Genomic DNA, 16,723 nt, shown 5'->3' on the forward strand with positions numbered 1-16,723 from the left:
CCGGATTTAACCCTGTCTTCGGTGGATCCCTGCCTGAGCGCCTGTTTGCATAGTCTGATTTCCTTCTGGGCTCTCAGCTGTCCCCAAGGGTGTTCCTCCCTCCCAGTCTCATTCAAGCTGACCCTGTGCTGGGAACTCAGCCCCTTGCCCTCCTCCATCTTCCTCATCCTTTGGATTTGGGACCTGGTTCTGCTGCCCCGTGAGGCCATCCCTGATGGCTCCTCTTCTCCCTGAGTTCTCGTCCTTCATCCTGCCTGCCTGTGCTGCACAGGACGTGCCTTTTCTCGGGTCCACTGCCACATGCCTTTCTCTTTCTAGCCAGTCTCGGCTCTCAGTGGCACTGTCCCAGGAACGGGGTCAGTAAAGCCTTAACTGTCCTCGTGAGTGGTGGGGAGGTGGACTTTATCAGAAAGAGGCTCCTCGCCGTTTATAATACACAAAAATTAGTTTTAAAAACTGTTTAGAGAATAGACCTCAGCTGTGGTTTACTGGAAGTCTGATAGTACAACATAATTAAAAAATAATTTATGATATTAAAAGGATATAGTACTATGATTATAATTTAAACTATAATTTATAACAGTTACATATGGTCTGCTGTTGCCACTCAGAAGGGGTCATGAGTGCGATTATGGGACAGATGTTACAGGATGGATTCTAAAGGCACAGAGGTCTCCCTGCAGTCTTGCTGATGTGCACGAGAGAAGGAGGGGCAGTTCTTTTGTGTGTTTCACCTGGGCCCGACTCTGGGGAGTGTCTTCCCTCTCTGACGGCTGCACCTCATTTCCTAGGGCTGAACATGCTTCAGAGTGGCCTGCACAAGCAGCACATGAAGGACCTCTTTGTGGAGCTGTGTCTCACTGTCCCCGTGCGGCTGAGCTCGCTCTTGCCGTACCTGCCCATGCTTATGGATCCCTTGGTGTCTGCACTCAATGGCTCTCAGACATTGGTCAGCCAAGGCCTCAGGACGCTGGAGCTGTGTGTGGACAACCTGCAGCCCGACTTCCTCTATGACCACATCCAGCCGGTGCGCGCAGAGCTCATGCAGGTAAGATTTTAGTGAGGGTGTTAGCTGGCTGCTTCCCCGGAAGCAGTGGGCTGTCATTATGCTGTCTGTACTCAAGAGTGGGCTCTCTGCAAGATGGACTGGTGCAGCTCTCTGCTTACTTCATCTTCATGAGTCTTCTGGTGGATTGAAATATGTAAAGAAGGCTAGGCACAGTGTCTCCTGACTGTAATCCCAGCACTTTGGGAAGCTGAGGATGGTGGATCGCTTGAACCCAGGAGTTAGAGACCGACCTGGGCAACATGGTGAAAACCCATCTCTACAAAAAATACAAAAATAACCAAGTATGGTGGCCCATACCTGTAATCCTAGCTACTTGGGGCTGAGGCAGGGGGATCACCTGAGCCCAGGGAGGTTGAGACTGCTGCGAGGCATGATCACACTGCTGCACTCCAGCCTGGGTAACAAAGTCAGACCCTATCAAAAAAAAAAAGAAAAAAAGAAAAAGGAATTGTGTAAAGAAATACTGTTGGTACTGAATGGACATTATTTTGCAGCATTGCCAGTTTTTCAGAGAGCTTTCACAAGGGTTATATTCTTTTTTTTTTTTTTTGAGACAGTCTTGCTCTGTCTTCCAGGTTGGAGTGCAGTGGTGCGATCTCGGCTCACTACAACCATCGCCTCCCGGGTTCAAGCAGTTCTGCCTCAGCCTCCTGAGTAACTGGGACTACAGGCGCGCACCACCACGCCTGGCTAATTTTTGTATTTTGAGTAGAGTTGGGGTTTCACCATATTAGCCAGGCTGGTTTGAAACTCCTGACCTCATGATCTGCCCGCCTCAGCCTCCCAAAGTGCTGGGATTACAGCCGTGAGCCACCGTGCCTGGAGAGGGTTATATTCTTAATAAGTTGACGACTGATGAAGGCAGGTGTTATGGTTACTATATGGCCACTATTGCTTTCAGTGAGAACCTCTCTATTCAGAAAAGATCTTCAGTTGCATAGTAAAGGGATATTTACTCTAAAGGAAAAATACAGGTGTTTGCTCCACCCTACCCAGAGGGAAGAAGAAGCAGATAATAAAGGAGGCTGTTTTGAAGACACTTGTATATTTGTTTATTAAAGTTCATATTGTTGGCCAGGCACAGTGGCTAATGCCTGTTATTCCAGCACTTTGGGAGGCTGAGGCAGGCAGATCACTTGAGTCCTGAAGGTCGAGACCAGCCTGGCCAACATGGGGAAACCCTATCTCTACTAAAAATACAAAAATTAGCCGGTCCTGGTGGCAAGCCCCTGTAATCCCAGCTACTTGGGAGGCTGAGCAGGAGAATCACTTGAACCGTCTCAAAAAAAAAGAAAAAGAAGAAAAGTTGATATGTTAAAGTTAGTTTTTCCTACATATTTTGCTCTTGTTACTGATTTGTGATCTGGTTGGTAGTTGTTGGAGGGTTAGGGTGTGTGTCTCAAAGCATCTGCCCCTGTAGTAGCAGGTATTTGGCCCCAGATAGGAGTGAGAGTATGAACTTTAGATGATGGAGGCTCAGTTACTCCTAGGAGTCTCTGGACAAATTAGATTGGAGACTGCGGCTAGGACTAAGTTTGAGGTTGGGAGATTTTCCCTCCCTGTCCTGAGATTTAGGCTTCATCTAGGCTGGAAGAAGATGGCATAGGGGCCGGGTGTGATGGCTCATACCTGTAATCCCAGCAATTTGGGAGGCTGAGGCAGGAGCATTGGTTGAGCCCAGGAGTTCCAGATCAGCCTGGGCAACATGGTGAAATCTCATCTCTACTAAAAATACAAAAAATTAGCTGGGTATGGTGGTGCATGCCTGTAGTCCCAGCCACTGACGGGTTTGAGGTGGGAGAATCAGTTGAACTCAGGAGGTTGAGGCTATAGTGAGCCATGATTGAACCACTGTACTCCAACCTGAGTGACAGAACAAGACCCTGTTAAAAAAAAAAAAAGATGGCATAGGGCGTGGGTCAGAGTCCCTGCTGGTCACTGGGGGATTGATGAGAGCCTGCCTTTAGAACAGTAGGGTTGGTTCTACAAGACAGACCCTGCACCTGACCCAGGGTGCATGAGCAGCTTGTGGGAGAGGAGGAGGGGGCGATTCTTAGGTCTTCTCACCATCCATGAGGCAGATGGCCCAAGAGAGACACACACAGGGTCAAGGCCACAGGAACCACCACGGGCCTCCAGATGGATGGCACAGGGTCAGCCTCTCCCAGTCCTATCAACCAGCTAAGACCATGCGAGCACAGCGGGAGGGTATGCTTGTTCCCAGGGCTGCCCCCTCCTGAGGACACCCAAGGGTTGAGTGGGCCAGAGGGAGGGTAGATGAGGCGAGAGGTCTTAGACCCCACCTTTGTGACAATTACTAAGAAGCCTGTTTGAATCTACAGGAACGTAAGAGAAATTGGAATTTTGCTTGGTTTGGGGAAAAGTTCCAAGATTTTATGTTGAGTATCGCTAGACATGAATATATGGCATTGTTAAACGGAAGGTGATTTAAGAAAATAGACTTATGACCGGGTGTGGTGGCTCACCCCTGTAATCCCAGCACTTCGGGAGGCTGAGGCAGGTGGATCACTTGAGGTCAGGAGTTCAAGACCAGCCTGGCCCACGAGGTGAAATCCTGTCTGCACTAAAAAAAATTAGCTGGGCATGGTGGTGCATGCCTGTAATCTTCGCTACTCAGGAGGCTGAGGTGGGAGGATTGCTTGCTTGGACCTGGGAGGTAGTGGTTGCAATGAGCCGAGATTGCACCACTGCACTCCAGCCTGGTTGACAGAGCAAGACTCTATCTCCGAAAAAAAAAAAAAAAATAGACTTACACAGTGACCTGTAGTAATTTTTAGGACCTCCGATAATTCACACAAAAAAATGGGGGGAAATTTATGGAGTTTTTTGTGACAGTTGAGTGTGGATGTTTCTTAAATGCAGAGTCCACATTAACTTCTTCTTCTGGCCGGGCGCAGTGGCTCAAGCCTGTAATCCCAGCACTTTGGGAGGCCGAGACGGGCAGATCACGAGGTCAGGAGATCGAGACCATCCTGGCTAACACAGTGAAACCCCGTCTCTACTAAAAAAAAAAATACAAAAATCTAGCTGGGCGAGGTGGCGGCCCCTGTAGTCCCAGCTACTTGGGAGGCTGAGGCAGGAGAATGGCGGGAACCCGGGAGGCGGAGCTTACAGTGAGCCGAGATCCGGCCACTGCACTCCAGCCTGGGCGACAGAGCGAGACTCCGTCTCCAAAAAGAAAAAAAAAAAAAAAAAACTTATTCTCCGTAGTCCTGTAATGCAGGTGCCTTCGTGATCGGTGTTTTTCCTTTGCCACCCTTTCCGATGTAAGATTTGAAGTGTATGAGACGATTTATGTCATGTTTGTAAGTTATAAAGCCTAATAAATAGACTTAATAAACCTGAGAAGTTGCCATCCCACCCACAACCGGAACCTCACTACTAAGTCGCATCCCCCTGCATGCTCCTCCCCACCCCCCCCTTTTTTTTTTTTGAGATGGAGTTTTGTTCTTGGTGCCCAGGTTGGAGTGCAGTGGCGCAATCTTGGCTCACCAAAACCTCCGCCTCCCGGGTTCAAGCGATTATCCTGCCTCAGCCTCCCCAGTATCTGGGATTACAGGCATGTTGCACCACACCCAGCCAATTTTGTATTTCAGTAGACGGGGTTTCTCCATGTTGGTCAGGCTGGTCTCGAGCTACTGACTTCAGGTGATCTGTCCCCCTCAGCCTCCCAAAGTGCTGGGATTACAGGCCTGAGCAGCGTGTGCCTAAACAAGATACTGCTTGGTTTTCTTGCTTTGGAGCTCTGCAGCCCTTAAAATATGCTGCTATTTATATTCCAAGAGCATGGATGAACATTTATGTTTACACATGTACTCTCTTTATAAAGACATAAAACTTCCTTGGAAGAACATGCAAGACTAATAACATTGGTTTCCCCAAAGAAGGGAGAGCAGTGTGTTTGGATAACAGAGCTGGGAGGAAGGATTGTCATCAAGCAGTGTTTTGTCACTTTGAGAGATTTTTTTGACATGGAGTCTCCCTCTGTTGCCCAGGCTGGAGTGCAATGGCGTGATCTTAACTCACTGCAACCTCCACCTCCTGGGTTCAAGTGATTGTCCTACCTCAGTCTCCCAAGTAGCTGGGATTACAACTGCCTGCCACCATGCCCGGCTAATTTTTGTGTATTTAATGGAGACGGGGTTTTGCCCTGTTGGCCAGGCTGGTCTCGAACTCCTGACCTCAGGTGATCCACCCGCCTCAGCCTCCCAAAGTGCTGGGATTACAGGCATGAGCCACTACGCCTTGGCCTCCCTTTGAGTTTTGATCTGAACCTCGTGAAGGCATTACCTTAAGAGGACCTTAATGAAAGCACGCTGATTTTCAGGCTCTGTGGCGCACCTTACGCAACCCTGCTGACAGCATCTCCCACGTGGCCTACCGTGTGCTCGGAAAGTTTGGTGGCAGTAACAGGAAGATGCTGAAGGAGTCGCAGAAGCTACACTACGTTGTGACTGAGGTTCAGGGCCCCAGCATCACTGTGGAGTTTTCCGACTGCAAAGCCTCCCTCCAGCTCCCCATGGAGAAGGTAAGCTTGGAACTCTGTGACAATGTTGTTTCGTTTTAAGCCTTGTGAAGATACTGCTTCAGTCTATGTGAAATGTTAATTAGACCTGTGCCTTAGGCAATCTCTGAGTAGAACCAGATGTATCAGGTGATCAGCCTGGTTGGCACAGGGGCTTTCTTAACGCCAGGAGGCCAGTGGAGGAGTGTCACCTGAGAACTTGGGACCCTGGAGCAGCCCTCTCTCCTGGTGACTAGGAGAAGATGCCAGCCCATCCCGCCGTGAACTGCGTCCATTCTGATGCCTAGCAGGCTTACTGAGAACCTGAGTAGAGTCCATGCGTCTCTCTCTTCGCAGCCACATGCAGTGCCTTGTGTTCTCCCATTCTCTATCAAAGCACAGCTCTCACTGTCTCATTCCTGGCTCTCATCCCACTGCTGACAGTTCCTGGGTCTCAGACCCTTTAGAGACCCTCGTTTTTACTGTGTAAAAAGCAGACAGTACCCCTGCACCCTGCTGGGGTGTCCCGCCTGCTGCCTTTGCCCTGTCCGTGTTGAATACCTGCCATCTCTCCTCCCTGCCCTGCTGACTTTTCTGCTCCCTGTTCTAGTTCTGTGTCAACATCGTCCCATCGTCACGTTGGCATTTCCCCCGACTCTGTCCCCAGCCCTTCCCCACATGGTGTCAGCACTTGTTTTCACGTCTTTGCAGGACATCATCTAGCTGTTGTGTATTGGGCATTTTTTTAAGGATATTATTGTAGTCTTTGAGTGGATCCGCATGAGTTGGGCATTTCAGTAAGCTGGCTGCCTGCTGGGGTCCTGAGCCTCTTGCATTTCTGATCTTCAGCCAGCATTGTGTGGCCTGGAACCTCTCCAGGCCCTCCCTTTGCTCTGGCTAACTCCGCCCTGCCCTGCTGCATAATCACGTAGCGCTGGGCGTGTTTACCTCTGTAGAAGACGTGTGCCCATGTAGTGGCTTTTGTGTCCATGAGTAAACATTGGGGAGGGAGATGCCAGTACAGATAAGCATCACTCTGGAGTTGTTTTCTGTCATCATCTCAGTCTGCCTGTCCCCTGAACTTCTCAAGCCTGTGCCTCCTCCCCAGCCCTCCCCAACTCCCGCCTTATGAAGCACTGTTCCCTCTCCAGCCTCAGGGTAGGTGCAGTCTCAGCTTCTAACCCAAACCTTTATCCGCATGCTTTCCAATTGAATGCTACTCTCCTCCTAAGAAAACTGGATGGCTAAAATTCTGTCTTTTGAAAATGGTAACATCCTTGTGCCTGCAGTACTTTCCCACATCTTAGGTAATTTCCTTAAGATAAAATTCTGCTTGTTTAGCTGTGTCCTTGTTAAGCTTAGTATTAGTAGTGAAAACTAAAGCGTCTGACTTTTATTTGACTCTGTATAGACTAAGAGCTCCCCCCACCCCCCAAAAAAATCCCTTTAGAAGTAGTTTTGCCCCAAAGCAGGTGAAGTCTGGAAGAAATTAGATTTTGCAGAAAGGTGTGAGATAGGATTGTAAGGGTCCGGACCCCCTTACAGAGGCTCACCGTGGTGCCCATCAGGGCTTTCTTTCTGAGCAGGACGGCATCCTGCTGGCACTGGCTGCATCACACCCTGCATAGCGAAGGAGCCCATGAAGTAAAGGGAAAGATGAGCATGGCTAAGCCAAGCGCCAGTGAGTTTCCATTAAACCATTCTGCTTTTGGCGCACTTGGCAGTCCTTGATTGTTTTTTGGAAGGTAATTGGCTCATAGATTATATTGATTCTTAAAAATAAATTTTAGAAAGTATCACCATTTATAACTGTTACTGACCAGATCACACACAGTTTCTCAGTACCCCCAAAGAGCACAGACACTCAAGCTGGAGTTCATCCGGGAAGGAGCCGTTGTCACGCTTGTGTGCACTGTGTGTCTCCAAGCCTGGCAGGGGCTGGAGGGGGAGGGCCTCTGTCCCTGTCGTCACCCTCTCCTGGTTCCTCACACAGGGCCTGGGTAAATTTTTAACGAAGATTAGTTATTTGATTTATACGTACATAATTATTGTTAAAGTGAATGTCCTGCCTGTTAAAGGCTTCAGATTACTTTTGTGTGTGGTTGTGTCTTCCCCGCTATCTCAGTCAACCCCATGGGAATGAATAGAATAAAAATGTAAAAATGTGTGCATGTAGCTATGTAGGCTTTCTGCAAAAAATGATGTCAACCTTTTTCTTTCTTAAAGAGTGAGTTTAGTAAAAGCTTAGGAAGCCATCTTTCAGTTTTGAACCTAGACACAGGAAAGTCTGCTTTGCAGAAAGTTCATTATTATTCTTATTAGGACTTTGATGAGTGTGTGTAGGTGAGGCAGAATCTGGTTTAACCCAGCAAGTCTACCACAAGAGGCTCTCCGAGCCCACTTAGTTCCTGTAATCTGCCATTGGCTATTTGAACATGAAATTGTTAAACTCCATCTTGGCATTTTAATTTGAACTGTGCAATTCCTTATTTCATAATACTTCCACCACCTCTTTTGGAAGCTTCATCAGGTGAATACCTATTAGGTTGTATTGGCCCACTGTGCTCTCTTCAAAAGAAAATATGCATGAGACTGGTGCCATGGCTTAGTTGGTGAAGGCGCCTGTCTAGAAACGTGCATTAAGATTCTTCTGGGTGTTGCAGATGCTTTCAGTGAAAGCTTTTCATAATCATGTAATTTCAGCACAAACTGTAATTTCTTTGTGTCTTGGTCATAGGCCATTGAAACTGCTCTGGACTGCCTGAAAAGCGCCAACACTGAGCCCTACTACCGGAGGCAGGCGTGGGAAGTGATCAAATGCTTCCTGGTGGCCATGATGAGCCTGGAGGACAACAAGCACGCACTCTACCAGCTCCTGGCACACCCCAAGTATGTCAGCCGCTTCCTTCTCTGCGGTTGGGTGGATCCTGCTTTAGGAATTGGGACTGTAGAAGGCCTCCCAGGTTTCCCGGTGCTAGGAGCAGGCTCCTTTAAGTCCAGCAGATGCCATATTATCTACCTACTCCTTCTTCTTGGGGCCTTAGAGAAAATGGAAAGGAGAACTGGGTGCTTGAGAATTAGAAGGGATCACAGTGGTCGCCTGCCTTTATTGTGTCTTGTCACCTCCTCCATTAGTTTGTCAGCATGAAGAAATCAAGGGTCAGGTCCCTTCTCCCTCCCTTTGTCTCACCATTCTGTCCACAGCAGCTGGCGCCTGAAATGCGTGCAGTGGACCCTCTGCATTTTCAGTTCACAGTGGTATTTCTCATGTGATGTTTGTATCTTGCTCTTACCTCTTGAGACTGTGCATGACCTTAATACAATGATCTTTTGAGGTAACACACGTATACCATTTTTCTGCATTGTAAGTTTCAGGGGATGGATTTTTCCTATTTATTTTCACATTCCTCACAGCATCAGAAATGATGCTGAGTATATAGTAGGTGCTCAGTTGTTTAAAGGACATTGAAGAGAGAGGAGTCAAAGTAACCAAATGCACCAGGAAGTAAAGCAACATGAGTAAGAGCCAGCAGAATCAATGAAAGGCAGAAATAGACCCACACAGGCTTCAGGTGTTATAGGATGATCAGAACTAGGTTGTAACTTTGCTTAGAATGTTTAAATTAATGAAAGACAAACTTGAAAATACCACCAAGAAATAGAAACCTATAAAAATTGCCCAAAAAATTAAAAAGAGAGAGAACCTTTAAGAAATTGTCAAATTCTTATCCAGAATGCATGCAGAGAGAGAGAAGATGGAAAATTCAAGAGAGAGTAAGAGACATGAAGAGTAGAGGGAAGTAGCATCATTTACTTGAAACCCCTCAAAAAAAGCAGAGGGACATAATGACTGAGAATTTCCCAGAACTGATGAAAAAATTAGTGTGCAGATTCAAGATGTTCAGTGAATCCAAAGCAGGATAAATAAAAAGAAATCCATACAGACAAACTATAGTGAAACAACTACAAATCAGAAACAAAGGGAAAATCTTAAAAGATGGCAGAACAAAAAGATGACATTCAAATGAATGATTACTTGGAAGCTGTGAAAGCCACTGAACTGTGGAATAAACCTTTAGTCTGAAAAGAGAATTGCCAATGTAAAGTCATATATCTGGTGCAATATGACCCATGAATAGGGATGAAATAAAGATGTTTTCAGATAAAAACAGAAATCTGCCACCAGCACATCTTCAGCAAACAACATTCTAAAGGATGAACCTCATTCAGACAAAAAGTTCCTCCGTGGAAGATTGGGGATGGGGGAGGGAAAAAGAGCCAAGAAAATGATAATTCGTGACCAAATGTAAACAGGATGCAGCTAAAGTGATACTCAGAGGGAAACTTACAGCCTGAAAAAGAGTGCTGTAACCCAGCACTTTGGGAGGCCGAGTGTGGGTCACCTGAGGTCAGGAGTTCAAGACCATCGAGACCAGTCTGGCCAACACGGTGAAATTCCATCTCTATTAAAAATACCAAAAAAATTAGCTGAGTGTGGTGGTGGGCACCTGTAATCCCAGCTAATTGGGAAGCTGAGGTAGGAGAATCACATGATCCCTGGGAGGCAGAGGTTGTGGTGAGCCAAGATTCCGCCACTGTATTCCAGCCTGGTTGACAGAGCAAGACTCCATCCAGCTATTGCCAAAATTAAAGCAGAGAAATTACTTTACCCAGGCCTGTCTGAATGAGAGGGAAGTGAGCAGATTAAAAATTTAAAAAGAAGTCCTGGTGGAGTCATCAGCTCAGGAGTTGGGTGTCATGATGCCAGATCTGATTTTGCCTTTCAGCTTTACAGAAAAGACCATCCCCAATGTCATCATCTCACATCGCTACAAAGCCCAGGACACTCCAGCCCGGAAGACGTTTGAGCAGGCCCTGACAGGCGCCTTCATGTCCGCCGTCATTAAGGACCTGCGGCCCAGCGCCCTGCCCTTCGTCGCCAGCTTGATCCGCCACTATACGATGGTGGCAGTTGCCCAGCAGTGCGGTGAGCACGGGGGCACGGTGGGGCACGGGATTGGTTCTTTGACTTCTTTGGATGCTTTAAAAACTTGATCAGGACATTTTGTTGTTCTAGAGAAAGCTAAGTTTGGCTGATTGATTTTTGGCTTTTATTTTCTAATTTTCTATTTACTACATTGATAATTGGTATTTCAGTGGTGGGCGCTATGTCAACTTGAAAGTTATTACCTACCAAGTTTTGTTTGTAAAATAGACCCAATTTAGTAATACTTCTGTGTCCAGGTGCTTTTGGACAAGCTGCCTGTGAAACAGACAGTTTGTAGTCACACTCACTGCTCGCCTTCCTCTGCCTATGTTTTCCAAGGCCAGTCTTGCCCTCCAGAAACTTCTCCATCACCTGCTCCCTGCTCTCCAGCCCATGCCTCGCAGTCTCCCCTGCGATGCCCGTTTCTGCTCCCAGGATCCTTATTCTGCTGTTCTTCCTGCCTGGAACGGCTGCTCACCTCTGCTTCAGTGGCTCTCATGCTCTTGGTGGTGAAGGACCACTTGTATTTGTTCATTTTTGTTTTCAATCCATTGTAGATGATGTCTTTGTAAAAGACATTAAAAATGGTTGGGCGCAGTGGCTCACACCTATAATCCCAGCACTTTGGGAGGCTGAAGCAGGCAGGTCCCCTGAGGTCGGGAGTTCGAAACCAGCCTAACCAACATGGAGAAACCCCGTCTCTACTAAAAATACAAAATTAGCCAGGCATGGTGGCGCATGCCTGTAATCCCAGCTACTCAGGAGGCTGAAGCAAGAGAATTGCTTGAACCTGGGAGGTGGAGGTTGCAGTGAGCAGAGATGGTGCCATTGCACTCCAGCCTGGGCGACAAGAGCAAAACTCTGTCTCAAAAAAAAAAAAAAAAAAAAGTAAAAAAAAATAAAAATGTAATGATGCTGCCAGTTGCTACATAAGTTTCTGAAAACTTACTGTCAATTTTGGCATCTCCTCCCAGACCAGTCACAGTTTGTCTGCAGACCCCACTGGAGTAGCACTGCATAGTTTGTGTCCTCAAAGCTCCTCACCCTTAAGATCAACCAGCAGAGCACATAGAATTTTCCACTTTAACTTTTCTTGGCCTGACCGGTCAATACTGTACAATTTAGCGCTTTGTTTCTCAGTGTTTCTTCTATGTTAACATTGTCTTTCTGGCAAAACTAAGCTTCTCAGTAACTTCCACCTTGGACCTGGGTACCTCTGAGGCATTACCTCATAATGCTGTGACCGACTGTTCTCTGCCATAGCTGGATGCCATTGCTTTTGTTGTTGTATGTTAGGAATATCTGGAACATAACCCATGGTCATTCCCATGCTCTGCCCCTTGGCCTATTTAACAATTTTTTTTAAAAAAAGGTTACCTCATTGTGGTTTTCTTTATTTTTTAATTTTTGTTTTGTTTTGCTTTTTAGATACAGAGTCTTGCTTTGTTGCCCAGGCTGGAGTGCAGTGGTGTGGTCATGGCTCACTGTAGCCTCTCTACCTGCTGAGCTCAAGTGATCCTCCCATCTCAGCCTCTTGAGTTAGCTGGGACTATAGGCGTGTAACACCACGCCCAGCTAATTTTTAAAAAAATTTTAATGGAGATGCATCTCATTATGTTGCTCAGGCTGGTCTTGAACTCCTAGCCTGAAGTGATTCTCCTGCCTTGGCTTCCGAAAGTACTGGGCCTATTTAATTGTAAAAGATTATAAAAGTGGCTTGAGCCACTGTGCCCGACCCCTGTGGTTCTCATTTTGAACTAATATATTTTTGAGTTATGATTGAGATATATCTGCAAATAACAGCGTATCATAGAAAACATTCAGAAAAACATATAGCCTAAAGGCATATCAGACCACTTAATTTACATATAATTGCAGTTTAACAGAAGTTGACTTAAAATATCAGGGCTGGCTTGATGGAGATTTTTTGTTTGTTTGTTTGTTTTCTTGAGACGGAGTCTCGCTGTGTTGGCCAGGCTGGGGTGCAGTGGTGTGATCTGCAACCGCCACCTCCTGGGTTCAAGTGATTCTCCTGCCTCAGCCTCCTGAGTAGCTGGGATTACAGGCACCCACCACCATGCCCGGCTAATTTTTGTATTTTTAGTAGAGATGGGATTTCACCATGTTGGACCAGGCTGGTCTCAAACTCCTGACCTCAAATGATCCTCCCACCTCAGCCTCCCAGAATGCTGGGATTACAGGCATGAGCCACCGTGCCCTGCTTTTTATGGAGTTTCTAACTTCAAGGAAAACATCAGGGAGTTCTGCTGTTTGAAGGACAAGACTGTTCTTGTAAATGAACTCTCACGTGCCTCCCCTCTCTCTCCTTTTAGGCCCTTTCTTGCTGCCTTGCTACCAGGTGGGCAGCCAGCCCAGCACAGCCATGTTTCACAGTGAAGAAAATGGTTCGAAAGGGATGGATCCTTTGGTTCTCATTGACGCAATAGCTATTTGTATGGCATATGAAGAAAAGGAGCTTTGCAAAATCGGGGAGGTGGCCCTGGCTGTGATATTTGATGTTGCAAGTATCATCCTGGGCTCCAAGGAGAGGGTAAGGAAGGGTTGAGGAGTGTCTTCTGATTTGGAGGGTGTCTGTACCTGAGGGTGCTCCTTCTAGAAACTGATAGTTTAAGAATTGTGGCTGGGCGCAGTGGCTCACGCCTGTAATCCCAGCACTTTGGGAGGCCAAGTCAGGCGGATCACCTGAGGTTGGGAGTTCGAGACCAGCCTGACCAACATGGAGAAACCCCGTCTCTACTAAAAATAAAAAAAATTAGCCAGGTGTGGTGGCGCATGCCTGTAATCCCAGCTACTTGGGAGGCTGAGGCAGGGGAATCACTTGAATCTGGGAGGCAGAGGTTGCGGTGAGCCGAGATCACACCATTGTACTCCAGCCTGGGCAACAAGAGTGATTCTGTCTCAAAAAACAAGAAAAAAAAAAAAGAATTGCAGTAATGTGTTGTGGTTTGTTCATTTTCCTCTCCAGGCCTGCCAGCTGCCCCTGTTTTCTTACATCGTGGAGCGCCTGTGCGCATGTTGTTATGAACAGGCGTGGTATGCAAAGCTGGGGGGTGTGGTGTCTATTAAGTTTCTCATGGAGCGGCTGCCTCTCACTTGGGTTCTCCAGAATCAGCAGACATTCCTGAAAGCACTTCTCTTTGTCATGATGGACTTAACTGGAGAGGTAGGTGACGGGCAGCCCCAATCCTAACCATGCTGTTTTTGAAATGGTGGTTTCCTGAAGAATAGTATAACATCCTTCTGCAAATATGCTCTCCAAGCAGTATGGTGACTTTGATACTCAGATTTCATTTCAGCATTTTTGCTAAAAGGACAGCTCAGAGCTCCCATAGGTCTTCTCTGGGTATCCAACTACCTGTTTGCTTTGATAAAGAACAGTTACAGGCCAAGTATTTACTCAGTGTGTCTGAAAAGGGGAATTCCGCTTCTCATGTGCTGTTTCCAGAGGAGCCGCATTCTTAAACCTGTATGCAGATATGACTCACAGCAGTAGAACATGATGGGCATTGCCAGCTTATCTGGTGAATGCAGGGGTCACATTTGGATCCACGTTTTCCAAGTAGGCGACTTAGGGACTAAAGCACCAAGTGGGTGCTGTGAAGTCACTTCATTAAAGCAGCTGGCGAGAGGGTCATGGACCCCCAGTGAAAGTCTTTATGGCAGATGGGTGTGCAGGAGACGGCGCAGTGGGTGGCATCGCCCTGCTTTCATTCTAAGTCGTCCCTGACTTGCAGGTTTCCAATGGGGCAGTTGCCATGGCAAAGACCACCCTGGAGCAGCTTCTGATGCGGTGCGCAACGCCTTTAAAAGACGAGGAGAGAGCTGAAGAGATTGTGGCCGCCCAGGAAAAGTCTTTCCACCATGTGACACACGACTTGGTTCGAGAAGTCACCTCTCCAAACTCCACTGTGAGGAAGCAGGCCATGCATTCACTGCAGGTGTTGGCCCAGGTCACTGGGAAGAGTGTGACGGTGATCATGGAACCCCACAAAGAGGTGAGATTTCTGTCACCAGAACTAACATAATTTCAACAGAATGTTGAGACTTTTTTTTTTTTAATTTGAGTTGAGATGATATTCCGTTTATAATTTTGCGTCCGTGTTGCAAAGTACAGTCATCCCTTGGTATCTGTGGGGGCCTTGCTTCCAGGACCCTGCGTGGGTACCAAGGTCTGGGATGCTCAAGTCTCTGATGTAAAATGGTGTGATATTTGTATGTAACTTATGCACATCTTCTGTGTACTTTATTTATTGATTTATTTTTTCTTTTTTAATGCTTTTTAAATTTTCATTTATTTACTTTTTTGAGACAGTCTCACTTTGTTGCCCAGGCTGGAGTGCGATCCTAGCTCACTGCAGCCTTGAACTCCTGGGCTCAAGTGATCCTCCTGCCTTAGCCTCCTAAGTAGCTGGGACTACAGACGCACACCACCACGCCTGGCTAGTTTATTTTTTATTATTTTTCACTTTTTTTTTTTTTTTTTTTTTTGAGGCAGAGTCTCGCTGTCGCCCAGGCTGGAGTGCAGTGGCACAATCTCGGCTCACTGCAAGCTCCGCCACCCAGGTTCATGCCATTCTTCTGCCTCAGCTTCCCAAGTAGCTGGGACTACAGGCGCCTGCCACCATACCCAGCTGATTTTTTAGTTTATTTGTTTTTCGTTGTCATGTTATATTTTATTTATTTTTCCCTCAAGTATGTTTTCTCCTTGCTTGGAAGCATCTGAGGATGCAGAACCACAGACATAGAGGGCTAGCTCTACCCTTGTGCCTGCTCTTTATGACTTGAGATTTGCAAAAAACAGTGTACTTCTAGTTACGGCTGTATCAGTGATTGTTAGAGTCAAGAGAGTAGAAGGCCGCGTTCCTGAGGCTATGGCACAGTCTGGTAGTTTTATTCTTGTTTTGTTGTGGTTTTGTTTTTTGTTTTGGATTTTTTTTTTTTTTTTCTAATTTTTATTTTTAAGGAGAGAGAGATTACCCTGTAGCTTTAGGAACTAACATATCTTACATGCCTCTCCATGACCCAGGTATTGCACATGAAATGTATCTCCCCTTCCCTAGTGAGAAGATATCTGTAATAACTTTGGATCTCACACACGGTTTTCAAATTTTTAAAAAGTGATTGTGTCTCAAGGGGCAGCTGGTGAGTGGTGCCTCCTCCTTGGCTTCCCCAGGTCCTGCAGGATATGGTCCCCCCTAAGAAGCACCTACTCCGACACCAGCCTGCCAATGCGCAGATTGGCCTGATGGAAGGGAACACGTTCTGTACCACGTTGCAGCCCAGGCTCTTCACAATGGACCTTAACGTGGTGGAGCATAAGGTGTTCTACACAGAGGTAGGGGGGTGGTGGTGCGGAGTGGTGTGGATGGTGATGACGTGTGTCTGCTTGCCTGTCTTTGTACGTGAAGACTGGTCAGGCAGCATTCAGAGAAGGCTCGGGCAGGGACCTGCAGGTAACCCGCTGACACCTGGCACAGCAACCTGAGCAGGTATGTTGCGTCTGGGCTTGGGCGGAAGGGAGGTCTGGCCAGCAGAGATGCTGATGTCTTCTGAGTTCTCAGAACTCTGTTAGCCCCAACAGGAACCCTTGATTGAGTTTAGGGCCTCAAGGTTGTACTTTAAAGATGAAGCTGCACCCAGTTGCTTTAATCACTCTTAGATCAACTGGCCCAGTGCAAGTGCCTTATTGCATTCATTAATCACTGAAACGTGCCATGCGCTGTTGAGAACATCACACGAGTGCCCTAAGTTCTGACAGCACCCGGTGAAGTGTAGGGGTTGAGCTGTTTGTTCTCATTTTGAAGGTGTGGAAACTGAGGCTTAGAGTTTGCTGATTATCCAAAGCCGCGGGGCAGTCCTGAATTTAAGCCAGGACTGTTATTTAGAGCATGGTTCCTAATCACTGCACTGTCCAGCTGGGTTCTTATTTTTTTGGTGGACTTGATTTGCCCCTTGACCCAAGCACGGACCCTGGCAGACGGCATCTTATGCATCTTATGAGTATTTGTCACTGTAAATGTTCTAGTGTGGGGTGATATTAGACTGACAAACAGGAATGAAACTGTGGATGTTGCCAAATTATAAGCAACGTCCTTAGAATACAGTAATGGTCTGGTGATTG

The 16,723-nt window shown here is 46.9% G+C and overlaps 1 protein-coding gene across 12 annotated transcripts in view; it reads left to right on the forward strand.

The window, feature by feature from the left end:
• Nucleotides 1–16,723, forward strand: part of TRRAP (transformation/transcription domain associated protein) — a 137,184-nt gene that overhangs the window by 37,618 nt on the left and 82,843 nt on the right. For 11 of the 12 annotated variants that reach the window (XR_004057940.1, XR_004057941.1, XM_030932338.1 and 8 more), the window contains 8 exons: nucleotides 792–1,048; nucleotides 5,418–5,618; nucleotides 8,332–8,483; nucleotides 10,382–10,581; nucleotides 12,915–13,132; nucleotides 13,568–13,765; nucleotides 14,337–14,597; nucleotides 15,776–15,937. Coding sequence is in view for 10 of the 12 variants with exons in the window: in XM_030932338.1 (XP_030788198.1) it covers nucleotides 792–1,048; nucleotides 5,418–5,618; nucleotides 8,332–8,483; nucleotides 10,382–10,581; nucleotides 12,915–13,132; nucleotides 13,568–13,765; nucleotides 14,337–14,597; nucleotides 15,776–15,937 (1,649 nt within the window). In the remaining 2 variants the exon portion in view is untranslated. The remainder of the gene's footprint in view (nucleotides 1–791; nucleotides 1,049–5,417; nucleotides 5,619–8,331; nucleotides 8,484–10,381; nucleotides 10,582–12,914; nucleotides 13,133–13,567; nucleotides 13,766–14,336; nucleotides 14,598–15,775; nucleotides 15,938–16,723) is intronic. The other variant, XM_030932335.1, reaches the window with a different exon arrangement.

The sequence above is a fragment of the Rhinopithecus roxellana genome, chromosome 6 (genome assembly GCF_007565055.1).
Source record: "Rhinopithecus roxellana isolate Shanxi Qingling chromosome 6, ASM756505v1, whole genome shotgun sequence".
Taxonomy (NCBI): Eukaryota; Metazoa; Chordata; class Mammalia; order Primates; family Cercopithecidae; genus Rhinopithecus; species Rhinopithecus roxellana.